This window comes from Octopus sinensis, linkage group LG2, assembly GCF_006345805.1.
Source record: "Octopus sinensis linkage group LG2, ASM634580v1, whole genome shotgun sequence".
Classification (NCBI taxonomy): domain Eukaryota; kingdom Metazoa; phylum Mollusca; class Cephalopoda; order Octopoda; family Octopodidae; genus Octopus; species Octopus sinensis.
The window spans coordinates 69,074,157-69,101,813 of NC_042998.1; the positions used below are offsets into that span (position 1 = coordinate 69,074,157).

The window sequence follows — 27,657 nt, forward strand, 5'->3', positions numbered from 1 at the left end:
ATTCCTCTTGGTTACATGTTAAGTAATTTGGCGCCAACTTTAAGAGGTTGCTACATAGTCAGCTGTGTGTCGCCAACATCATAATCTCGCGGGTTTTTTTCTGTAAGCATTTTTATTCAATTTATTATTTCGAAATATATATTTATTACATCTACTTACCATTTCGAAACATTTCTTTTTTGTGTATTTTCCATTTCAAAATATATTTATAATGTTTATTTAACTCTTCAAAACATATTTAATTCATTTAACATTCCAAATCACTTCGTTTTAGTACCGCAAAATCCTATTTCGTCCATTTATCATCTCAAAACATTTATTTGACGATCGAAACAAATAAATTTTAAGACATTTAATTCATTCATTTTACCGTCTCAAACCGTTTCTGTATTTAATCACCTCAAAACTTATGCATCTAAATCTTAAATATATAAATATTTGCGAACAAATTTACTGGTAAAGTGAACAACCTCCGATACAAATCGGAAGGGGCCAAATGAAAACGACTTAGTACATTTCATTCATTTTATATCATTTTACATAGGTGACTACTAAGATTAATTAAATTGATTTAATTATGGTGATATAGAATAACATCTTAAAATTTCTGTAGACATTCAAGTATTGCAATCGTACTGTGTTACTATTTTGTGCTAATGATGAAGCTTGTAATTACTAAGACTAATTACAATTTTAATGTATATCTTATAAACATAAACAATAAAGCACCATATGTTAAAAACTTTTGAAGATACTCAGTGAATCCTATTTGTTTTTTATGAGCTTCCCTCTGTTTTATATCAGAGGTCTTTGTTTAAGTTAAAAGCTACTTTTGAAAACGCGAGTTTCAGAATTTTGAGAATCTATTTGCTTTGTTTTGCTTTTTTTCTTCTTCGATATATAAGACTTGAATTTTGATCTCGATCATTTTTACTTTTCGAAGTTTGTTTCGCTGTTATTTATTAAGAATGGACTCGTATGGGCATCACTTCCAATATTGGGTACATTACTTCGAAGATGGAATTTTTTTTTTTTTTACCTAAAAACGATCGATCGATTTCCAATTATTTTGATGGTCAGATTTATTTAAAAAACAAATTTCACCTTCAAAGCTAGACAGATGTAAGATTTCCCCCAATATTGTTTTCGGTTTAAAGAATGACTCAACGGCGCAAAATTTTATTTTTCCTCCTTGTAGAAAGAATCGTGTTTTTTAAATAAATTATTCACTTTTTATTTGTTAATTAAAATAAATTGATAGCTACTGCTAGGAAAATTAAAATTATGAAAAAATACTGTTCCTATTTTTTTTTTGTTCACGTGTGAAGATCTTTATATTGACCAAAATTTCTGTTATAAAACAATGAAGTCAGTTGATGTTCGTACGTGTATATATTTCTTGTAAAAGAAAATTGAAGGAGGATCAGTAAATGTTATATAAATGACTTAATTATGTCTTCCACCGATTTATTGATAAATATAAATGAAAAATAAAATACAATTATCCAATGAGTACAACTCGCCATTAACATTTTCATTCATTCTAAAATAGTTTGTTAATCTTCATCAATCGAAATTCTTTTAAAAAGTTAATTAAAAAAATTTTTTTTACTTCACTATCATGTTAGTTATGGTCAAATACGTGACTATGAACGACCACATTTTGCAGAATATAAATTCGAAAGGGTGTAATTTGTGGTAAATTAGGTAGCTATATCTATGAGCGCCTTTCTAACAAGTTGTTGTTTGTCTCAAGGCAGCCATGATTGAACAGACCTCTGGTCAAGGGCATTTTAGCCGTGACCAGCCCGTCTTTATCCTGGATACAGGACACCTAAAACCACATTAACCAAGGTGTTGTTTTCTAAGACGATAAAGTTTGTCTTAAAGAAATTTAGTTGTTATAACTGTAGTTGTGACAAATTTTCTAATATTACAGCTCAGATGATGTAGATTACGTTCGTGTCGCAATTTGAGGGAAAATGTTTTTTCTTGAGGAGGTTTGGGATAATTGGAACACCTCGACTGTAGTGTACCCCTTTTCCGATTTTTGTTTCCTTTTAACCCATTGAAAAAGGCATTTTTTACATGAAATTTTCCACAAAAGCGCCTCGGACTATGTGGATTACGATCTTGTCTAAATTTGATATGAAATAATTGTTTTGGCGAGTGTAAGCGAATAATTCATACACCTCATCAAAACGTATGAGAAAACGGTTTATTTTTCATATCAGATTATTATAATACTCTACATCACATGGAACGTATTTTTAGAAAAGTCCATCCAAAACTTTGCACTTTTCAGAGTTATGAAGAAAAAGTCGATGTGTGTAATTTATCGCACCTCCCACCAAACCAAGAAAATTCATTACAAATTCCGATGTAGGTTACAGTTATAGTGATAAAATTTTTGGAACCTAGAATTGATTTCAGTCTTATCTATGCATTGTTAACTTGAGGTTTTGGTTGTCCCTGTAGAAAATAATTGCTCTCAGTGCCATGCTGTGGGACTGAACCCAGAACTATGTGGTGAGGAAGCAAACTACTTATCACATAACCATGTCTGTGTCTATACATATGCGTAATTTGGTATATAATTTACCTTCATCTGTAAAAATGCTGGATAAGAAATGAAGCCAGTATGCTCCGATGGATGTGTAATGTCAGTGTTCATAATCGTCAGAGTGTAAGTACTTTGAGAGAAAAGTTGAACCTAAGAAGTGTCAGTTGTGGTGTGCAAGAGAGACGGCTGCGCTGGTATGGTCATGTGACGAGAATGGCTGAAGATAGTTGTGTGCAAAAGTGCTACACCTTAGCAGTTGAGGGAACCTGTGGAAGAGGTAGACCCAGGAAAACCTGGGACGAGGTGGTGAAGCACGACCTTCGAACTTTAGGTCTCACCAAGGAAATGACCGAGTCCTATGGAAGTGTGCTGTGCATGAGAGGACCCGGCAGGACTAGTCAGGCCATATCCCGTGGCCCCTACCTGGGACGTAGTCGATCCACCTGTGCATACCTTCCTTCTTGTGACACTTGTGAAGACCTGCTGAGGCAAGTGAAAATCAATCAAAATAGATGAACATCAATGGAATTTGTATCTTTGTGGTACCAGTGCCTGTGGCACACAAGAAAACCATCCGAACGTGGCCGTAGCCAGTACCGCATCGACTGGCCTCCGTGCTGTGGGAACATGGTGGCACATAAAAACACCATCCGAAGACCCGGCAAGACTAGTCAGGTCATAACCTGTGGGCCCTACCTGGGACGTAGTCAGTCCACCTGTACATACCTTCCTTCTTGTGACACTTGTGAAGACCTGTTGAGGCAAGTGAAAATCAAAACAAATCAAAATAGATGAACATCTATGGAATTTGTATCTTTGTGGTACCAGTGCCGGTGGCACACAAGAATCCATCCGAACGTGGCCGTAGTCAGTACCGCTTGTGGTACCAGTGCCGGTGGCACACAAGAATCCATCCGAACGTGGCCGTAGTCAGTACCGCATCACTGGCCATCGTGCTGTGGGCACATAACAAACACCATCCGGTCGTGGCCGTTCGCCAGCCTCATCTAGCACCTGTGTCGGTGGCACATAAAAAGTAGTCAGTACCGCTGGTGGTACCAGTGCCGGTGGCACATAAGAATCCATCTGAACATGGCCGTAGTCAGTACCGCATCACTGGCCATCGTGCTGTGGGCACATAACAAACACCATCCGGTCGTGGCCATTCGCCAGCCTCATCTAGCACCTGTCGGTGGCACATAAAAACACCATCCGAAGACCCGGCAAGACTAGTCAGGCCATAAACCATGGCCCCTACCTGGGACGTAGTCAGTCCACCTGTGCATACCTTCCTCCTTGTGATACTTGTGAAGGCCTGTTGAGGCAAGTGAAAATCAAAATCAAAATCAAAATCAAATCAAAACAAATCAAAATCAAAACAAATCAAAATAGATGAACATCAATGGAATCTGTATCTTTGTGGTACCAGTGCCGGTGGCACACAAAAGAACCATCCGAACGTGGCCGTAGCCAGTTCCGCATCGACCGGCCTCCGTGCTGTGGGCACGTAACAAACACCATCCGATCATGACCGTTCGCCAGCCTCATCTGGCACCTGTGTCGGTGGCACATAAAAACACCTTCCGAAGACCCGGCAAGACTAGTCAGTCCACCTGTGCATACCTTCCTTCTTGTGACACTTGTGAAGACCGGTTGAGGCAAGTGAAAATCAAATCAAATCAAAATAGACAAAATAGATGAACATCAATGGAATTTGTATCTTGTGGTACCAGTGCCTGTGGCACACAAATCCATCAGTGCTGTAGTCAGTGCGGTGGGCACATGACAAACACCATCCGATCGTGGCCGTTCGCCAGGCTCATCTAGCACCTGTGTCGGTGGCACATAAAAACACCATCCGAAGACCCGGCAAGACTAGTCAGGCCATAACCCATGGCCCCTACCTGGGACGTAGTCAGTCCACCTGTGCATACCTTCCTTCTTGTGACACTTGTGAAGACCTGTTGAGGCAAGTGAAAATCAAAACAAATCAAAATAGATGAACATCAATGGAATTTGTATCTTTGTGGCACGTGGCACACAAGAAAACCATCCGAACGTGGCCGTAGCCAGTACCGCATCGACTGGCCTCCGTGCTGTGGACACGTAACAAGCACCATCCGATCGTGGCCGTTTGCCAGCCTCATCTGGCACCTGTGTCGGTGGCACATAAAAACACCATCCGAGCGTGGCCGTCTGCCAGCCTCGTCTGGCACCTGTGTCGGTGGCACATAAAAAACACCATCCGAGCGTGGCCGTTTGCCAGCCTCGTCTGGCACCTGTGTCGGTGGCACATAAAATCACCCACTACACTCTCGGAGTGGTTGGCGTTAGGAAGGGCATCCAGCTGTAGAAACACTGCCAGATCTGACTGGACTGGTGCAGCTTTCGGGCTCCCCAGACCCCAGTTGAACCGTCCAACCCATGCTAGCATGGAAAGCGGACGTTAAATGATGATGATGATGATGATGATACACACACACATACGGAGATGTACTTGCATAGCAAGTGACCTGATCTGAGATCGTGTGCTGGAACGAAAGCAATTGCAGCGTGGAAGGTGTTGTGTATGTATGTATGTATGTATATATATATATAGTTAACGTATTTGTCATTGATTTTACATAAACCATCCTCCATTATATTTGAAGCTTGTATTTGTAAACAAATGTCACCATTGAGACAGAGTTTCTGTTTTATTTTATTAAAGGAAAAATGAGGCCTACAACACTTGTTCAAAGAAAATTAGAATTTCAAGTTAGGAAATCTAAACCAAATGCAAAGAATGTCTCCTCCAAGAAAAAAGGTTTGTTAAATTTTTATTATTCATGTATAAAGTTAAATATATGACCTGATATAACACACTGCAGCTGCTTGGCTGGAACCTTAAAAAGAAATGATGGCAGATTATCATTTAATGTGTTTCATCTTACTTCTGGAAAAAGATTACCCGTACCTCAACTAGGGGCACGAGTGAGTAGAAATATTCACTATGCTGATATGTAGAACATGTAGTCAAAAAAGCATCCACCCTTGATATTTTTCATAGAAAATGTGTAAGCAAAATCCGCTTGAGTATTAGGTGGCTATGTCCTTCCTGAGCATGCGCAAAAATGTTCGTGTCTGTAGGTTGAGCCATTTGCCTGCAGTAACATGTTGAGTACAGACGTAAAGAGTGTGCTGTGTGATTTCTCTTTTTGAATGTAAATCACCGAGTGCATTGAGCAAAGATGCTGTATCAAATTCTGCCAAAAACTTGGTGAGACGCAAGCCCAGACTATCGACAAGATTCAGAAGGCCTTTGGAGGTGATGCTATGGGAAAAACAAATAAAGGAGAGGCACAACCAGTTCAAAGATGGCTGCACCTCAGTGGACATTGAGCCACATTGTGGCCAGACAATTAAAGAATACTACCTGGGGGTCCTTTGTCACCTTCATAAAGTTGTGTGGCTAAAACGAACTGACCAGTGGGCAGCAAAGAACTGGCAACTCCACCATGACAATGCACCTGCTCATTCCACCCATATACAACCATTCCTTGTCAAGCAAAACACACCACTTTTTCGTCAGGCTTCCTACTCCCTAGACTTGGCTCTGTGCGACTTTTGGCTATTCCCAAAGCTCAAAAAAATCACTCAAAAGGAGGAGATTTGAGTCAACAGAGTACATTAAACAAAATTCAAAGGCACAGCCCTACAGTATCCCCAAAAGTGATTTCCATAAATGTTTCCAGCAGTGGCAGGAACACTGGCAGAAGTCTGTAGACTCCCTAGGTGAATACTTTGAAGAAGACTAAATCAAAATGGTGTGTTTTGTAATATTACTTGTTTTTTGGCCAAAGGTCTCATACTTTTTGACTACACCTCATCCATTATTGCACCCTTTAGCATTTAAACTGGGCAGATCCAGCTTCTCACACTTACCTTACAATACATTATTTACATTTGATGGATATTTGTCCTCATCTTGTTTATTGTTAACACAACGTTTTGGCTGATATACCCCCCAGCCTTCATTAGGTTTCTTGGGGAAATTTTGAACCTGGCGTAGTGGTTAAGAGCGCGGGCTACTAACCCCAAGATTCCGAGTTTGATTCCAGGCAGTGACCTGAATAATAATAATATCGAAAAATACCTTAGGAATGAGAAGGCAAGTTTGAAATTTCCCCAAGACACCTGATGAAGGCTGGAGGGTATATCAGCTGAAACGTCTTAACAACAAACAAGATGAGGACAAATATCCGTCAAATGTAAATAACGTACATAATTCCTCATCTCTTAAATATAGAATTGTATTACTTTACAATATTCTAAAAATAAACACTTTGAAATCGCAAAGCAACAAAGTAATGCATAGAAACCTGAATGCTAAATTGTTAAGTCGACATCAGGAGCTAAAGTAATGACTTCAGACTTGCAGGAGAAAATGTAAATAATAATCATTTTATTGTGGCTGAATTTTTTTGTTATTTTTTAATAATTTCTGTAATTGTGATTAATTACCTTATTTTTCCTCTTGTTTCAAGAATCAGTTATTTGAAGAAAACTTTATTTTTTTCCAGATTCTGTATCCTCTTCAATAACTCGAAGTCGTGCATCAGTAACTCGCAGTCATGCATCATTGGAGTCCATACCTGGACATTCAGATAAATCAGCTAACAAGATTATCTCCCCTATGAAAAAATCCGATAAAGTGAAATCACCTAAGGTCTCTGATGAGAATTTATATTCTCCCCCAAAACCCAAAGTAACTCCATTAAACTCTGCAAGACCCTGTTTATCTCCAATCAAAAGAAATATCTGGGGTGATGAAACTCCATATTCAAAGATTCCTGCTAAATCACCCAAAATAGGTTCGTTAATTTGTTCTTTGCACCATTTGATATTAAATTCTCTTTTCGGCACATTTATTGCTAGTATAAATCAGTTGAATGAACCAGTGTATGTTTGTTTGGTTGCATGTTTATTTAATCCACAAAAGAGTTAACTCTTTGACCTTTTAAAGGATTTATTTTCTTCAAGTAAGAGAACTTGTCATTGGCACACATACACACCTGCATTCATGCAGATTAGACCTCTGAAATCCATTTGTCCATGAACCATTCTAATTTTAAAATCTGCCTCATTTGTTTATATCACATGAAACTGTTAAAACATTGTTAGGAGGTGTAATTGGTTGTTGTATTTCCTGACCTTTTCCCCTCTAACTTTGAGGAGACATTTAACATGTACATGGAATGAGATGGTAAGACTTTTTTACATAGACTCTCCCATGGGGTCAATTTCTGTTTACCATCATTTCCCCTCATGGTCCAGCAATGGCCAGGTCTCAAGATTGCTAGACTTAGAGACCAAGGTATGTCATATTTGTACCTTAATTCTTCATGGTCATCACATTGAAAATAATATACAGGCACAGGAGTGGCTGTGTGGTAAGTAGCTTGCTTACCAACCACATTGTTCTGGGTTCAGTCCCATTGTGTGGCACCATGGGCAAATGTCATCTACTATAGCCTCAGACTCACCAAAGCCTTGTGAGTGGATTTGGTAGACAGAAACTGAAAGAAGCCCATCGTATATAATATTGTTGCGGAGGTCAAAAAGACGAGAAAATGCTATGACCCAATTTCGTTGGTTGGAGCCGGACAGGCTGGGAAAAGAAGTAATGGGTCTTTGTCCTGTCACCGGTAAGGGAAATTAATGAGGGTAGAAAGTACCTCTGACCCTTATCCGGTCAAGCAAAGTTCGCTGCCCACCCCCGCTTTCTGTGGTGGATTTCTGATTTGACTGAGCGTAGTCGTCGTCGCTCGACTTAGGTTCCGGAGTCTGAGTTGAGCGACAGCAGGTCATAACAATATAATATATATATATATTATATATATGTACTTGTGTGTCTGTTTGTCTCTGTCACTTAGCAGTTCGGCAAAAGAGAGCAACAGAATAAGTACTAAGCTTACAAAGAATAAGTCCTGGGGTCTATTTGTTCAACTAAAGGTGGTGCTCCAGCATGGCCGCAGTCAAATGACTGAAACAAATAAAAGAATATTTACTTGCATATAAATTGCAATCCTTATTTAGTGTTGAATCCTGGCACTAAGTTTTTTCCCCTTTATATTTTAACTTGTCAGCTCTGCCTTTTGTATAAGTTGTACCCAGGTTTTTTCAGTTAAAAAAAGTCAAATATAAAATAGTGTCTTATGAAGAAATATGGTGACTGTTTGTGTGCTTAACCTGTAAACCATTGAAATGTTTTTGAGATCATTGATTGTGAATATTTTAAAATTTTATTTTATTGACAGTTAGTGAGAACTATTCTAAAACAAAGCAGTTATTACACACGGCCCATCCAGCAAAAGTGATCTGTCGCGAGGAAGAACAATCAAGAATTAATACATTTCTCTCTAAGCATATTTCTTCAAGAACTGGCAGTAGTATGTATATATCAGGTGCTCCAGGAACAGGGAAGACTGTCGTTCTTACAGAAATAATCAAGCATTTAAAAGTAAGTATGATGTATTACAAATTTAATCATGTTTTTGCTGTTATATGTTTAAAGTTATCGCCACAGGAATTTTTAGTGTTATGGCTGTCTTTGATCAAGCGTCTTGTAAGTTATGTCCCTTGGCTTGAGATCCCATTTTATGTCTGTTGTAGTTTGTTCAGTATGATATATCTCGCTATTTTGTCAAATTGACTAAGGTGGTTTTCTTAAAAGGTGAAACTCTCGTGTTTCATTACCTCATAGTTAACGTTTATTGAAATACTTTGCCTACTTTTTGAAGAGTGAGGAGCTTTAACACCAATGTATAAGGAACTGTAAGACAGGATTTTAAGTACAGAATTCTATCAAATTGTTCATAATTTGAAAATAACGTTTCTTACTGGTTTCAAATTTTGGCACAAGGCCAGTAATTTCAGGAGTGGATGTAAGTTGATTACATCGACTCCAGTGCTCAACTGGTACTTATTTTATTGACCTGGAAAAGATAAGGCAAAGCTGACCTGTATTTTATTTTTGCTGACAATTAATGTTACTCTTTCGTATATGATATATATATATTCACATATATATACACACATGTAGGAGTAAGTACTTGGGCAACATACAGTGAAATATTAATAATGACAGAAACAAGATGGGCGTATCTTTTCCCTATTATATTCAGACATAAAAGTCTAGATTTTTCTGAGCAGTGTTCAGTGACATCTTTAGAGAAATCTAGATTTTTTCTTATCAGCATGTGTGTGTGTGTGTATATATATTAATATTATATATTATATATATATATATATATATATATATATATATTACTTCACCTTTTGACTTAATTCTCTATCATTATTTATATATACATAAGGTAGCAAGCTGGCAGAATCGTTAGCTTGCCAGGGGAAATGTTTAGAAGTATTTCGCCTGTATTTACATTCTGAGTTCAAATTCTGCTGAGGTTGACTTTGCCTTTCATCCTTTCGTGGTCGATTAAATAAGTACCGGTTATACATTATGGTCGATGTAAGCGACTTAATGCCCTTCCCCAAGCTACCCTTGTGGAAAAAATTTGAATTGATTATTTATTTATATACATGAATACATTGCAGTTCAAGTCTTCTGGGCCTGTTAGCCAGAGGTCTCGAGCTCAAAACTATGTTTTGCGACTTTATTTTATATGCAAGCAGTGGCTGTGTGGTTAAGTTTGCTTTCCAACCACGCGGTTTTGGATTCGATCTCATTGCATAGCACTTTGGGGCAAGTGTCTCCTAAAACCTCAGACTGACTAAAGCCTCTTAAAAGAATTTGTTACATAGAAACTGAAAGAAACTTGTGTGTGTGTAATGTTTTAACACTACTTAATAAATTTACCGTTTTCTCTAGGTTAATAATTCCTGCAAAGTTGTATATCTGAACTGCATGATTTTCCATGATGTTTGGGATATTTATAAGAAAATCTATACTGAACTGACTGGCGAGATATATTCTAAGTCAACATCAAAACTACTGAAATCCTTACAAAAAATCATAACGAGCAGTAAAAAAAGCATGTAAGTATCTTCCAGTTTTTCTTTTTCTTTCACTACTTGCTAAGCCCATGACTTTTGCAGGCTCTTTGTTAATGGTCCATTTAACTCTTGACGCCAGCCTGTTTGGGACTAAAAGCTTTCATCAGAATTTCCTGTTGAATTATATTTCAAACAGTGACGATTCTGGGTTCAGTCTCGGTGTGTGGCACCTTGGGCAAGTGTCTTCTATAGCCTTGGGCTGACCAAAGCCGTGACTGGATTTGGGAGGCAGAAACTGAAAGAAGACCATTATATATTATCATTTAATGTCTGTTGTCCATGCTGGCATTGGTTGGACAGTTTGATCAGGGCTGGTAAGCTTGAAGGCTGTGCTAGACTCCAGTCTGATTTGGCAAGGTTTTCTACAGCTGGATGTCCTTCCTAATGCCAACCACTCTGAGAGTGTAATGGGTGCTTTTATGTGCCACTGGCATGGCACTAGTATCTGCCACAACTGCGATTTTGCTCAGCTTGATGGGTCTTCTCAAGTACAACATTATGGCCAAAGGTCTCAGTCCTTACCTCTGTGAGGCCAAACGCTGGAAAGGAAATCTGCCACTTTGCCTCCATGAGGCCCAACGCTCCAAAGGAACTCTGCCACTTTGCCTCTGTGAAGCCCAATGCTCAAAAGGAACTCTGCCACTTTGCCTCCATGAGGCTCAACGCTCGAAAGGAACTCGGCCATTTTGCCTCTGTGGAGCCCCCCAACACACACACTCCTCTGTGTGTTTGTTACCTCACCACCACTGCATGACAGCTGGTGTTGGTTTGTTTACATACTTGTAAATTAGCAGTTCAACAAATGAGACTGATAAAATAAGTGCCAGGCTTATAAATAAAATACTGAGATTGATTCATTTGCCTAAAATATTCCTCGTGCATAGCTGCAGTCTAATGGCTGAAATGAGTAGAAGATAATGGCACCTGTTCTCACCTGTCCAGTGCTGCATCACTGGTCAGTAAAATGTAGGAAGTTTTTCTGTTGTTCCATGTAGTGTCATCAAATTATACCCCTTTCTATAAATGTGCAACTCTTGGGATACTTTGTCCTGGAATTTTCAGTATCTGTATTTATCCATGAAAATTCCATTTAATTAATTAATGGCAAATGAGAGTAAATTAGAAGTAGACTTGTCTGTGTGATTAAAAAGTTTGCTTCTGAGCTATATGACGTCTTAACCCTTTTGATACCAACCCGGCTGAAACTGGCTCTGAGTACAAATGTCTTGTTTTCATAAGTTTTCAATTAAAATCTTCCACCAAACTTTAGTCACAATTTATGTTCCTAACACTAGCTGAATGATAACTAAGTTATTTTACTAAATTCTTTGTTATAATCTAAAATAATTGAGAGAAACACTGAGCATCTCAAAATAAATACAGTAACAAAAGGGTTAAGCGAGTACCTTCGGCTATAAGCCTTGAACTGATCAGTGTTTTGTGAGTGAAATCTTGGTTGATAGAAACTGTAAGGAAGCCTGTTGACGTCATTGTTTGAAAACCTCCTTTTCCACACAAGCTTCCACTTTCCATCTACCGATTCCATTCACAAGGTTTCATGCAGTGGGACTGAACCCAAATGATGATGTTGGAAAGTGAGATTCTTAACCACACATCCATGTGTAGCCATTAAGCTGTTTCCTTTATAAAGAACAAAGAGAAATAATTACTTTATTTGGAAACAAATGAGGGTTAGTGACAGCAAAAGCATGCTGCTAGAGAGAAAAAACTATGTTCAAAGACACTTGTCTAACTTATAGAAGAATGGAAAAGTGGTCAAAACTTTATTGACGTTGTTTTTAATAACCATATTTTTGTTTCAGTGTCCTTGTTTTGGATGAGATTGACCAATTGGACAACAAACATCATGAAGTACTCTATGAACTCTTTGGTTGGCCAGCCCTTTCAAACTCATCATTTGTTTTAATAGGTAAGGATTAGATTCATTAAAAAAATTTGTTACATTATTCCTGTTTCTATTGGGTTGGGGCATAATTATTGCAGCTCTTTTTTTCAACAAAGACAATAATATTTTACAAAAACATCTTTAACCCTTTCGTTACCAACCCGGCTGAAACCGGCTCTGGCTCTGAGTACAAATGTCTTGTTTTCATAAGTTTTGAATTAAAATCTTCCACCAAACCTTAGTCACAATTTATGTTCCTAACACTAGCTGAATGATAACCAAGTTATTTTACGAAATTCTTTGTTATATTTAAAGTAAATGAAAGAAACACAGAGCATCCCAAAATAAATACAGTAACGAAAGGGTTAGATGATTATTCCAGAGCATATTCACCATCTACTTCAATTACAGCTTCCCATTTGCTTGGCAGACAGTCCAGACTGTCATTTAAAGATGTTTTTGTTGAAAAAAAAGTGCAATAATTATTCACTGACCCAATAGTTTAGAGTAAAACCTATCATAATTCAACTTTGCTTTTATGTAGAATAAATCTGTGATATTTCTATTTTGGTCATTCCGACTGAATGACCTTACCAAAGGATATTCTTGTTTCATTTTCTATCTGAATTTCTCTATTGACTTACAATAGATCTGTTATGGAATAGTCTTATTTATTGTTTCATTTTATCAACATTGTTGTTGCCACATACAAACCACCTGTGCAGGTAACATATAACAAGCATCCATGCTGGTGCCATGTATAAAGCACCCAACACACTCTTAATTCTTTATTAGCCACAAGGGGTGAAATACAGAGGGGATAATACAAGGACAGACAAAACAACAGTGAGGAAGAAACAATTAAATCGGATGAATGATGGGATGATGTATGGATGGGGGGATGCAATGGTTACTCAAATCCTGCACTAGCAGTTACATTTAATACATTTTTTTAATCTTTTCTATTTTTTTTCTTTTGTAGTTTATCTAATATAATCTATACATATAAATTTGACATGGGCAATTCTTTCTTGTCTTGGGATTCACGGTCAAACGGCTGGGTGGAATTGCGCGAAAATTTACACAGATGTGTTGAATGATCCGGTGGTGATGCTGGGTTTTGTATTTTTTCATAGCTCCCTTGGTTACTGAGATAATCTATTATAATAATACTCTTGTGTTTATGAATGAGAAAGGAAGGTGTGATAGATGAATAAGTGATGTCATACTTGTTTCAACTCTGTGAATATATGTGTATATGTAAAAGAGGGGATTTGTGTGTGTGTGTGCGCGTGCACAATGGAACAGGGATGGTTTATTTTTTGATTTTGTTGAATCTTGGTTTTTTTTTGTTAGTTATTTTTAGCGTTTTGACAGAAAAAAAAGTCATTCTAAAATTGTTTTTTAACGTAAGCGTGCCCAAACAAGTCGAATGCTTACACAGAACAGGTTTTACAGCCACATCATCCAAACTGTCTGGGTGAAACCAGGCTTAGCTGCTAGTTTTACTTTAAAACAGCTGTTAATACACTCTGTAATGAGATTTGCATTAAGAAGGGCTTCCAACCATAGAAACTTTGCCAAAATACACATTTGGAGCTTGGTGCAGCCCTTGTCAAACCCTCCAACCCATGCCAGCATCGAAAACGGTCATTAAATGATGATGATGCACTAATGGTCCGCATTTTAATTTGATTGCCTGATCAAACCAAAGCATGCTTGGAGTCTTGTCCTTTACTTCTCAACATAAAATCAGTCGATGATTAAAATCTTTGACATCATCTTAAGTGTGGCTGTGGAGTTTGCTCCATAATTGGTGGTTTTAGATTTCACTGTGTGCTCCCTTGGGGTATGTATCCTCTACTCTAGCCTTGAACTGATCAATAAATCTAAGTGGAATTAAATCTAAACTGTATAGAAACCTATTGTGTGTGTGAGAGTATTCATTTTGTCTTTATTTCATTCCATTTTTCCATGTCTGGATGGGTTATACAAATATATTTGAGGTGTTGTTTTACAGCCAGATACCCTTGCTGTTGTTAATCCTTAACTGTTTTTCAAGGAAGGGATCAGATATTTCATATGGTTTCCAGGCACAAAGTGACAGCTGACACACGCACACTGACAGCTTTTTCTTAGATTTCATTTATCGTTGATTGTTCTTGGGCTATACTAGAAAATACTTACCCATGTTGCTATGTGTACCATGTGGTTAGAGAGCGAATTTTTCAACCATGCAGCTGAAACCATTTGAGCAAATCAGTGATGTTGAAATTCCTTGTTAACAAATTACTGTTGCAATGACCATGCTCAAATGGTGTGTTTTATGTGCCTCCATTAAAATATGTTGCTTTTGTTTCAATTAATTTTGAAAATGAGGAATACAGTAAAATCACTTTAATATTATATTGATGTTTGGAATAAACTTAAAATGAAATTTTGTTGGTATTTAGTTTGTTTTAAACTATTATGTTTTAGCTCTGTTGAAATATACATGGTGGCCACAAAGTCACGCACCATGGGAGATATCAAGTATGCTTTATTAGCCATGAAGTAGGCAATCCATAACAAATGCTCATTGTTGGCCATGTAGCTCTAAACAAAAGTTCATACGGAATTTGAAATTGTGATGAACCATCTCAAATAGTTCTTCATTGCCGTTGACTTGTTCAAATGCTTCAACAGTTTTTTGTAGAATCCTTTCAGAATACACAAGGGATTTAATGTAGCCCCAGAAGAAAAAGTCCATGGGAGTTTAATCTGGTGACCATTGTGCCCATTCAAATGGTCCGTGATGCCCGAGCTATCTGCCTGGAAAATGTTCATTCAGAAAAATCATGAGCCCGTAATGCATAATGGGGCGAAGCCCCATCCTGCTGAAACTAGACAGGATTTCCCCTTCCAAGTGAATGCACGAGGTATCATCTTCTTGTCAAGCATGTCCGGATATGGATCATCTGTCACAGAGCCCTCCATATAAAATGATCCAATTACTTGATTGTGGCAAATCCCACACCACACCATTACCTTGTCCCCGCCTTGTTGATTATCTGCCTTCATCTAATGAGGAATGGTTTGTGAGTAATATTGGAAGTTATGAAAAGAGAATAAAAAAAAAAAGAGAATGTTAGCATTTTCACATATTGCAGGATGGTGCATGACTTTATGGCCACCCTATAGAATTTGTTTCATTTGATTTTGAAAATATTGAAGAATTTAGTAAAATCAGTTTATTATGAAGTTGGTGTTTGGAACATAAATGTTTAGAAAATTCTGATGGGGAGCTTTTAGATCACTTCAAAGCAAAAAGTTTGTATCACAGAACTAAGGCAGTGTCAGGCACATTGGTATCGAAAGGGTTAATACAGAATTTGTATCCTAGTGGGTTGATCTGAGACAGGTTGGTATCAAAAGGGTTAAGAGATTCTTATGCCAAAGTTTGTTATGTGGCATTCAAACAATGGTAATCCAATACAATTCTACATTTAGGTATTATCAACAATAAGTAGAATTCAGCATGTGGTGACCTGCAGTGCAGAAAGCAATAAGTTAATTGTGCACATAATTGATGTTTTTTCTTCTCTATTTTTGATCTGCTCCAATATCTCCCCTATCTGTTACAACTCATTTAAAAGTTACTCAGCTGTATATAATTATGATTCTCTAATTGAGTCTTTTGAGGAGGTTTTCCCTTCTTCAATGACTCATGTGATACAGTTTAGTGTACAATGATTTGAATATTGGGATGTCTGTACAAACAGGTTTATGCCTGCTTAGTTATAAGCTGTGGTAGAGGGTGGTCTCTTACAAGAATTCACTCCTAATGTATCAGACTGTATTCTCTTGAGTTTCTCTGTTTTTTAGATTGGTTAAGAATTTCATTAAACACCAATTCTAAATTAATGTTCATGAAGAGAATAAAAGTAAAAAAAAAAACAACCAGAGTTTACCATTATAACTATCTTAGGGAATTTATGTAGTTTTTATGCTTAATCCTTTTGATGCCAACTTACTTGAGAGTCCCACTGGTTCTATGATATTAACTTTTTGTTTTTCATCATCATTATCTTTGTTTAACGTCCGCTTTCCATGCTGGCATGGGTTGGACGATTTGACTGAGTACTGGCAAGCCAGATGGCTGCACCAGGCTCCAATTTGATCTGGCAGAGTTTTAACAGCTGGATGTCCTTCCTAACGCCAACCAGTCCGAGAGTGTAGTGGGTGCTTTTACAGGCCATCGGCACGAGGGCCACTCAGGCAGTACTGGTAACGACCACGCTCAAATGATGTTTTTTACATGCCACCTGCACAGGAGCCAGTCCAGTGGCACTGGCAATGACCTCGATCTAAATTAAAAGCTTCCATCAAAATTACACATTAACCCTTTAATACTCTGATTGCTCTGTCAAACATAATGCATATTTATTCACAATGTTTTGAATTAATGGTGTATTTGTGGTTTTATAATTTTGATGGTGGTAAGTAGCTTGCTTACCAACCACATGGTTCCGGGTTCAGTCCCACTGCGTGGCACCTTGGGCAAGTGTCTTCTACTATAGTTTTCGGGTCGACCAAAGCCTTGTGAGTGGATTTGGTAGACGGAAACTGAAAGCCCGTCGTGTATATATGTGTGTGTGTGTGTATATATATATATATACGTCTGTGTCTGTGTTCGTCCTCCTAACATAGCTTGACAACCGATGCTGGTGTGTTTACGTCCCCATCACTTAGTGGTTAGATAAAATAAGACCGATAGAATAAGTACTAAGCTTACAAAGAATAAATCCTGGGGTCTGTTTGTTTGACTAAAGGTGGTGCTCCGGCATGGCCACAGTCAAATGACAAACAAATAAAAGAAAAAAAATATGATTGTTTATTACCAGAATGACATTGTAGAGTAGGTGCGAGAGGCCAAGTCTGGCCAGTTTAAACATAAAACAGAATATTTGAACCAGAGATGATAGCTGGTTTAAATGCTAAATTGTTAAATAATGTTTGAAACACCGGCTTCATACCAATAAAGCTGTTTTATTAAACTCTTATTTTAAAGATTTAAAACAAGGGAATTTATATAAACAGATTTTCATTTTGTCTCCTTTTCTTTTCATGCTGGCATGGATTAGACAAATATCTAAAAAGACCTTGTTTTACATCCAGATCCTCTTCCTGTTGCTTATGTATATGTTTTTCAAGTGGGGAATCTCTTTTCCACTTGTCTTAACTTGCCAACAAATTGAATTTTCATTGAACATAATAATGTTGATGTATTAATTTGCATTTTATATTTAAATCTTGTCTATAATCAAATTTTTGTTTTTATTATTAAAACTTTTAAGGTGTAGCAAACTCCCTTGATCTGACAGACCGTATTTTACCCAGGCTGCAGGCACGATTAGATCTCAGACCCACTCTTATGAATTTTCCTCCATATACTAGGGATCAAATTGTTCAAGTTATTGAAGACCGGTTAAAAGTTGTAAGTCGCATTTCTTTATTCTTCAAATATTTATTTTAGATATTAATACTAACCGTTTAGCATTCAGATTACTCTGGCAAGTGGAATAATTATTTATTCAGATTGTTTTGAATTAATCTGGTATTAATTACCTTGTAGCTCTGAGATTTAAGTGAAGTAATTATTTTTAGAATGCCTTTGTAGGGTAGGTGTGGGGGGCTGGATCTTGCTGGTTTGAACATAAAAACTGGTAGAATATTTGGGCCAGATATAGCTGGATTAACACTTTTGTTACCAACCTTGCTGAAACTGGCTCTGTAATACAAATGTCTTGTTTTCATAAGTTTTGAATTAAAATCTTCCACCAAACTTTAGTCACAATTTATATTCCTAACACTAGCTGAATGATAACGAAGTTATTTTACTAAATTCTTTGTTATATTTAAAGTAATTGAAAGAAACACAGAGCATTTAAAAATAAATACAGTAACGATAGGGTTAAAATTAATATTATATTAATATTCAAATATTAATGTATTTTTCCAAATGATATTAATATTCAAATATTGTGTTTTTTCAAATGATAGACCAATTTTTCTTTTTTCCCTTTTTTTCTCCTCCCCCTTTGAAGTTGAAATTAAATTGTGGCTACGTGTTTGAACCAAGTGCTATACAGTTTTGTGCTCGTAAGGTAGCTTCTATGGCAGGAGATATGCGGAAAGCCCTTGATATTTGCCGAAGAGCCATTGAACAAATGGAAACTGAGATGCGATTCCAACAAATATCGTCAGCAGGTAGGACTTGCCATTTAATTATATAAAAGTTTTGATCTCTATAAGGGTGAGTTAAAAGTAATGCCATTTTGTTTAGGACAGGTATAATTACCAACACAGGAACATGTATCATACATCAAAATGAAGCTGGTCCTCTGTGGATCACATCCCTACTTCTCAACATAGTCACCATTTCTCTCAATAGCAATGTTCCACCTTTGAATGAGAGCATGTATCCCTGCCCTATCAAATTCTGTCACTGGAGTAATGTTTACCTCTCCAATCCTCTTTCATGGGGCCGAAGAGATGATAATCCAGTGACGAGGAAGTGAAAACTAGTGAAGAAGTTGTAACGAAATGTAAATATCTTCTCTGCACTGTTTGGGTGCAAGAAGCAATCACTATCCGTTGCTTTTTAATAATCCAGATTCTACCAGTCAAAGAAACACAAAACGCAGACGTAAAAAATATATATCTACTTTATTCTCTTATGACAGTAACAAATAAGTGGTGTATCTGGTATCCCTTTGGTATACATGTGTCAGAGCTGAACTTTATCGCTGTAGAATTTACAGTGTTCAAATGCTAACGACACTGGCCAAAGATGGCGTCCGGAGAAAGGAAGATGATGTGGTCGGCAACAAATGTCAGGGAGAAACGAAGATAATATGCGTCTTCTTCTATGAAAAGGCTGACTGCTGCTATCAAATCCGGATAGAGAGAAATATACGTGTTGTACCTTCGATAGCCGTGTCTCAAGTCACTGCCTGCTGGACGCTGGTGGTCAACGTCCTACGATCCCCTTGCCTCGCGGCTAAACTGCCACGTAGGCAAATGGTCCTACTTCCGGTGGTGAAAGCACCAACTCCGCATGTGCGAAACAGAAAATGGACGGTGCGCGAGCGCGCACCGTTATATAGGATCACTACAAAGCTCCCCTCCAGTGCCTAAGCACGACACAAAATTCCTTGTAGTGACTATAAAACTCAAGGTGGACACCAGATAACCAAATAGCAAAAAATATACAAAAATGGCAGAATTTATAATATACATAAGAAATTTACCAAAAGGAAAAAAGAGAAAAAATACTCAAAAATGAGCAAAATGAAAAGTGCATTCGTGAAGGTGGATACGTCACAAAGCATAGAGCCTTCCGCTGAAGGGAGCGGAAGGAAAGCAAACTCACAGTTAATGAACCTAGGCGAAGTTAAATCCAACTCCTCTAAAGGTAGGTGATCCTGCGAAATAGCAGTTAAGTCAATTGCTGCAGAAGAGGAAATGGAATCGACAGATAGATCGCCAGTAACACAAAAGGCAGACAGTGCTTTGGCTGAAAGTGAAAGGTTAGCAAGGTGACAGTGCAAGCATGCTGGTGTGATGCGCGAGACAGATAATTTTCTCTGTTAATTACGTGACCAACAGGGGTCTAACAGGGAAAAAATTACGCCTATACATGGGCGCAGCGCATGTGAACATCCGTCGTTCTATGAGTCGGGAAAAGAATTAAGTTGACGCAAACGTGTTGCAAAAACAAGGCAGTACACGTGCAGAGCAAAGGTGCATGAATGCAATAGGGCTTGCCAGACCGAAAAACAGCAATGAATATGCCTCGTTCGTGCAGGAACAAAAGTGTGACATGCTGGCGCGTTATAATGTACAAACAACCCTCTCTATGTATACGTGACCCCTAGGGTCTTACAGAAATGAGGTGTGTCCACAAAGGCAAATTAGCATGGAAAAAAGAAGCGAGAAAAGGCATGTGTGACGTATGAATGTGAGAGAGATAGCATTTGTGTGTGTATTAACTATGTGTGTACGTGTGTGCGACAGAAATACAACAAGGTGAATGCGAGCAAAAAATAAAAATACAGCGCATAGGAAAAAAGTCTCTCAGGGCTATTTCAGACAAGATGGAGTTAATTTACCAGTCCATAATAGCCTGATGCATAATAGCAGTTCGTTCTGTAACAGAATGTTGAGATCACAAATGCAGATGCCGATTGAACACATATCGTGTAGCGGTTGTGGCTTCAATGCTGTGACAGGTTAAATTGGAACAGAAGATGTCGCAGGTAGTGCTGGGCTGTTAATCCCGGTGTGTATACACGAAACAGCGAGTGGGCTAAACTTCCGCGAGTTGCTATTTACATCTTGTTGAGGTCGACGGTGTTGAAGGCGACTGTGGTGGACTTGAGACACATTGTTGCTTAGTGGTGATGGCGACGAAGATAACGACGACGTGAAGTCGAAAGACGACGATGGTGATGTCGACGGCAGAGAAAAAGCATCGTTGATATGATGACGTCCGTCATTATTGCTGAAGAATAAGAAAGGCTCCTTCTATAACTGTTTGAGGGGACCGGAAACAAATCGTTGAAAGATGAATGCGTAGAGTTGATCGTGTTCAGACTTGGCAGAAAAACTGGATTTTTTTGTTGTTAAGTGATCTCTGGTTTAAGACCAGAATCACGTCGGGGTCACCAGTGTAACGAAATGTGAATATCTTCTCTGCACTGTTTGGGTGCAAGAAGCAATCACTATCCGTTGCTTTTTAATAATCCAGATTCTACCAGTCAAAGAAACACAAAACGCAGACGTAAAAAATATATATCTACTTTATTCTCTTATGACAGTAACAAATAAGTGGTGTATCTGGTATCCCTTTGGTATACATGTGTCAGAGCTGAACTTTATCGCTGTAGAATTTACAGTGTTCAAATGCTAACGACACTGGTCAAAGATGGTGTCCGGAGAAAGGAAGATGATGTGGTCGGCAACAAATGTCAGGGAGAAACGAAGATAATATGCGTCTTCTTCTATGAAAAGGCTGACTGCTGCTATCAAATCCGGACAGAGAGAAATATACGTGTTGTACCTTCGATATCCGTGTCTCAAGTCACTGCCTGCTGGACGCTGGTGGTCAACGTCCTACGATCCCCTTGCCTCGCGGCTAAACTGCCACGTAGGCAAATGGTCCTACTTCTGGTGGTGAAAGCACCAACTCCACACGCGCGAAACAGAAAATGGACGGTGCGCGAGCGCGCACCGTTATATAGGATCACTACAAAGTGTCTCAAAGAACTGTCAAGAGAATCTTACGGATATATACTCTCATTCGAAAGTGGAACATTGTTATTGAGAGAAATGGTGACTATGTTGAGAAGTAAGGATGTGATCCATAGAGCACCAGCTTCAGTTTGATGTATGATACATGTTCCTGTGTTGGTAATTATACATGTCTTAAATAAAATGGCATTACTTTTTGACTCGCCCCCATAACTTACCTTTTTTGAACTTTGATATGTGAATGGTTGACTCCTCTGGCAGGATTTTGATGTAGAACAAAACTTAACGAGTCTGTTTTGGGCTTTACTATTTTTCTTAATGATGCAGTTGCAGGCTTAGTCTCACTATATGGTACCTTGGGCTAATGGCTTCAAATATAGCTTATGATTGACCAGCATCATCGTTTTAATGTCCACTTTTCCATGCTTGCCTTGGTCAAACAGTTTGAGACAAGTTTCCTATGACTAGATACCATTCCTGTCACCAACCCTCGCCTGTTCCCAGATGTGTTTTTTCATAGAAGATGAAATGAACAACACCAAGATGGTACTGCTTGTTTACAATATCAAGACATGGGTACACACACACACATGTATATGATAGACTTATTTCAATTTCTGTCTACCAGATCTAGTCACAAGGCTGTTGTTGGCCCAGAGCTATAAGTAGAAAACACTTGACCCAAGTTGCTGTTGGAATATAAGCTTCTTAACCATCCAGTTAGGCCTGCACATATTGTTTTTTAACACGATAACCAAATCTTACCTGGTTTGGTAAAATCTGATAACAACAATTGTGATTTATCCTTTTTTGTACAGGTTCCAAGACAACCAATGGCAAAACTGAATGTTCTAAGAAAATAACCATATCCCACATTTCTAAAATAATGACTGAAGTCTATGGATTACCGATTGTGAATTCTACAGAAGAGATGTCTAGTGTTCCAATTCAACAGAAAATTGCTATATGTTCCATTTTCTTAATGGTGAAACATGGTAAAGGTGCAAAAGAAGTAGAACTTGGAAATGTAAGAGTTTATCTTATTGTTGTTTGGTATTTGTTATCCAAGAGTTATGGCATTATTCCAGTATATCGGTGATGGTTCTGGTCTTGCAGTAGTCATCAAAATTGTTGTTTTAACGTCTGCTTTTTCCATGTTTGCATGGGGTGGATGGGTTTTGAGGTGGATTCCCTACAGGCAGGTATCCTTCCTATTGTCAGCCGTTATTTCCAAGAAAGGAAATATTTCCCCATGGCCAGGCACGTTTTTGCACGTGCAAGGCCAGCAATTTTCGAGGAGTAGCTAAGTCAGATGGGTTGACCTTAGTATTCAATTGAACTTACTTTATCGACCACATAAGGGATAAGAGGTAAAGTTGACCCCCAGCAGCATTTGAACTCGGAATGTAAAAATTGACAAAATTGCCACTATGCATTTCATTTTGTCTGGCAATGATTCTGTCAGCTTGCATCCTTGCACTTTGCTTGTGAAGACCTATTGAGGCAAGTGTAAACAAATCAAAATCGCTGACGTGGCCGATGACGGTACCACCTGAGTGGCACTCGAAAATCAACATTTGAGCGTGGTCGTTGCCAGTGCCGCTGGACTGGCTCCCATGCAGGTAGCACATAAAAAACACCTTTTGAGCGTGGTCGTTGCCAGAATCGCCTGACTGGCTCTCATACCAGTGGTACGTAAAAGCACCCACTACACTCTCAGAATGGTTGGCGTTAGGAAGGGCATCCAGCTGTAGAAACTTTGCTAGATCAGATTGAGCCTGGTGCAGCTATCTGGCTCACCAGTCCTCAGTCAAACTGTCCAACCCATGCCCAGCAAGGAAAGCGGAGGTTAAACGATGATGATGAGACAGCAGGCTTCTTTTAGTTTCTGTCTGCTAAATCCACTGAAGAGGTAGTGGACAAATCAGAGTTATGATAGAAGATGCTTGTCCAATGTATGCCACAGTGAGTTTGAGCTCAAGACAATGTAAGAACCAAAGTTAACCACACAGCTGTACCTCCCCCACTTCTCTCTATGTATAAATGTATGTATGTGTTGCCACAAACTGTGCTGGTGCCATGTAAAAAGTGCTAGTGTCACATAAAAATCACCCATTACCTCTGTATAATGGTTGGCATTAGGAAGAGCATCCAACTAGAAACCATGCGTAAACACAGTGGAGGCTGGTGTGGACTTACCAGCTCCTGTCAAACTGTTCAACCCATGCCAGCATGGGAAATGAACGTTGAATGATCACCCGCACATGGCTGGTATGTGTTAACCCTGGCCAGTATTTTGTTTGTTTGATTTCTGTATACAAATAAAAATTCCTACTTTGCTCTGAATGATCAATGCTGCTTGTCACTGAAGGGGTAAAACTAAGCCAAAACACCAGTGTCTCTTCGTTCTCTGACATTTTTCAGAGTGAGGGGCTTTTAATGCAGTCTCCATCTAGGAGTTGCTCAGATATATATCCCCCCCCCCCAAAAAAAAACTAGTGTCATTGTATAAATGCGATGATATACATACTGTTTTATGTATATTATGTAATTTTTATTTTATCTTTCAGCTTCATGATGTTTTCAAAAAAGTGTGTCATCAATGTAACGTCACTGCTGTTGGTCAGTCAGAATTTGTATGTATTTCTAGTCTGTTAGAATCACAAGGGATCATACAAACCAAAAAAGCCAAGGATTTAAGGAAGACCAAAGTAAGTATATCCATTATTTGTTTTCTCTGGCTTTGTAGTTTAGAATCTTGCTTTGCATCCTTGTGGGTTCCACCTAAGTCCCATTATGGCATCTTGGGCAAGTGTCTTTCTGTTGGACCAGGCCCATGAATGCCTAATGAGTAAATTTGGAGGATAGAATGGTGTGAAACCGCTGTGTGTGCGCATGTGCCACTGCCGCTGAAAATTCCCTTTTTAGCTGCCTTTGACTTTTATTCAAAGGGGTTTTTCAACCAAATATTTACATGTAATGTGTGTGTGTGTGGTTTTGTGTTTGTACCCACTCTTATTTAACAGTTGCTGTTCATTTGTTTAGGTTTCTGTAACTTAGCAGTTTGGCATAAGAGACTAATAAAATATAAGTAAAGCAATCTTAACAAAAATTGTGTATTGAGAGTTGATTTGTTCAACTCTTTAAGGCAGTGCTCCAGCATGGCTGCAGCCCAATGACAGACAAGCAAATGGTAAAAAGTATATTTCTAATGAAATAGTCGTAGACTGACTCTGTGTCCTTATTTCTACCTTTCCTGGTTTTTTAGGGGTCAATAAAACAGTCTCAGTCCAAGATGGTGGAGCGGTGGAATTAGAACATTGGACTTGATACCTTGTGGTGTTTGTCCTGATTTTTTGTGTTCTGGGTTCAAATCTCACCATGGTTTATGTGGGTCGCAGTTTCAACCTTTTTATCAGCAAATTTCTGTTGAAATACATTTTGTTTCAGTTGTGATGGCATGTGGCTTAGTGGTTAGAGTTTTCTGCTCATGATGAGGTTGTGAGTTCGATTCTTGACACTGCATTCTATCCTTAAGCAAGGCACTTTTAAATGTTACCCTAGTCCACTCAACTGGCAAAAATGAGTTGTACCTGTATTTCAAAGCCACCTGCTGTTAATTTTATGAGGAAGCTGTTATGTTGATCAGATCAGCTGGAACATTTGTTACAACTGACTGAATGCCAGGTAATACAGTTCTATATTTAAGAGACGGGGAATTATGTACATTATTTACATTTGACAGATATTTGTCCTCATCTTGTTTTTTGTTAACATGTTTCGGTTGATATACCTTCCAGCCTTCATCAGGTGTCTTGGGGAAATTTCGAATCTGGGTACTCATTCCTAAGTATTTGTCGATTTTGTTATTGTTATTATTCAAGGTCACTGCTTGGAATCTTGGAGTTAGTAGCCCACGCTCTTAACCACTACGCCCTCTGTCAAAAAAGCTCATGGGCATATGGCGTAGTGGTTAAGAGCGCGGGCTACTAACCCCACGATTCCAAGTTTTATTCCAAGCAGTGACCTGAATAATAACAATAATAACATCGAAAAATACTTTAGGAATGAGAACCTAGGTTCGAAATTTCCCCAAGACACCTGATGAAGGCTGGAGGGTATATCAACCGAAATGTGTTAACAACAAACAAGATGAAGATGAATATCCGTCAAATGTAAATAATGAATGCCAGATGCTTCAGTTAACTTTTAAAATTACAAAGAATTTATTAAAATAACTTTGACATTATCAAGCTGGTGTTTGGAACATAAATTAATGTGAAATTTTGGTCACTTTAAAACAGGAACCTCATCAATGGAATCTTTTGTTAAGCTTGTATAGAAGTTTTAGGATGTAGAAAATAATTAATCAAATACTATTTTGTTAAGTTTTAATTGGATTTGATTTTTGATTTCAGATCTCCCTACGTTTGAGCGAGCAAGACTTACAATGGTCATTCAAAGATAAAACGTTATTATCCAGTATAATGGAACGAAGTTTACCATAAATACTACAAGAATCCATCAATGTGTAAAATATGTAATTATATTTGTAAAGCATTTTTTGTATTTTTAAAGAAAACATGAATATTTTAATTTTGTTTTGTAACACTGAGATTATTTTAATATATAAATAAACTTAATTTTATAGAAAAAAAATAAATTTCAAGTTATTTTTCTTTCTAACCTTTTAGCACTTAAACAATTTTCTCATACAATTCCTGATATTGTAAAAATATAAAATAAAGTAAAAAAGGAACCAAAGAGGGTCCATAAACCCTTGCTACTAAAGACTCAACTTGAAATTTGGTTGGCAGGGTGGGTGGGTGGGTTGATTACATCAACCCCCAGTACTCAAGTGGTACTTAATTTATTGACCCCCCCCCCCCCCCCGCTCCAAAAGGATGAAAGGCAAAGTCAACCTCAGCGGAATTCAAACTTAGAACGTAGCGACGGGTGAAATACTGCTAAGCGTTCTATCCAGTGTGCTAATGATTCTGCCAGCTTCTCGCCTTTTGTTTTTCTTTTGAGAGTCATTGGTTTTTTTTTTTTTTATTGTTGGTTTTGTTGAGAGCCATTGGGGTTTCCATCCCGTCATGACTGGCATTTGCTGCTTCAAAAACAGCAGAGTATAATTTGGTATAGTTTCTAGCAGGTTGGGTGTCCCTCATTGGATACCTGTTGAAGATCGTATAAGGAGAGAGGAAGAGAAAAAGAGTAACATGGTTGTGATGCACTAAACTTACTTTAAATCAACAGCAAACCATCTTGATGGTTTCTGCATAGAACCATGTTCCCGTGTTAAATATATTAGCAATGTGTCACATGTTGAAGCCATCTGAGTAAGTATCATCATTGTTGTTTAACATCCGCTTTCCATGCTGGCATGGGTTGGGTCGTTTGAGAGGTCTGGAGAGCCAGGAAGCTGCACCAGGCTCCAATATGATCTGGCAAAGTTTCTACATAGGGGTGCTCTTCCTAACGCCAACCACTTCGAGAGTGTAGTGGGTTTTTTTATATGTGCCACCAGCACAGGAGCCAGTCAGGTGGCGCTGGCATCGACCAGGCTTGAATGGTGCTTTTTACATGCCACCGGCACAGGTGCCAAGCATGCAGTACTATCATCAGCTACGATGACTTCACTTGCCTCAACAGGTTTTCGCAAGAGCAGTTTATTGCCCAATTGCAGGGTACTCTTAAATGTGCTGGTTAGGCTGCACTGGCATAGGCCACGGTTACAGTCTCACTTGGGTTTCCGAGTCCTCTTATGCACACATATTTCCAAAGGTCTCTGTCACTTGTCATTGCCTTGGTGAGGCCCAGTGGATATATATGG

The 27,657-nt window shown here is 38.3% G+C and overlaps 1 protein-coding gene across 1 annotated transcript; it reads left to right on the plus strand.

Annotated features, from left to right (window-relative positions):
• Window positions 1-26,455, plus strand: LOC115232599 (cell division control protein 6 homolog). Its single transcript, XM_029802571.2, has 11 exons — window positions 1-102; window positions 5,274-5,369; window positions 7,126-7,416; window positions 8,863-9,065; window positions 10,437-10,603; window positions 12,445-12,551; window positions 17,864-18,003; window positions 18,614-18,776; window positions 22,640-22,848; window positions 24,392-24,532; window positions 26,240-26,455. Exons 2-11 carry the CDS (start codon window positions 5,279-5,281, stop codon window positions 26,327-26,329), a joined length of 1,602 nt encoding a protein of 533 aa, XP_029658431.1. The 5' UTR covers window positions 1-102; window positions 5,274-5,278; the 3' UTR covers window positions 26,330-26,455.
• The last annotated feature ends 1,202 nt before the right edge of the window (window positions 26,456-27,657 follow it).

What these genes read in the sequence shown, in the direction of transcription:
- LOC115232599 (XM_029802571.2), top strand. Translation starts at nt 5,279, where the DNA reads ATGAGGCCTACAACACTTGTTCAAAGAAAATTAGAATTTCAAGTTAGG. An exon ending in TGTCTCCTCCAAGAAAAAAG is followed by an intron (nt 5,370 to 7,125) that starts GTTTGTTAAATT and finishes ATTTTTTTCCAG; the next exon opens with ATTCTGTATCCTCTTCAATA. An exon ending in AGGATTTAAGGAAGACCAAA is followed by an intron (nt 24,533 to 26,239) that starts GTAAGTATATCC and finishes TTTTGATTTCAG; the next exon opens with ATCTCCCTACGTTTGAGCGA.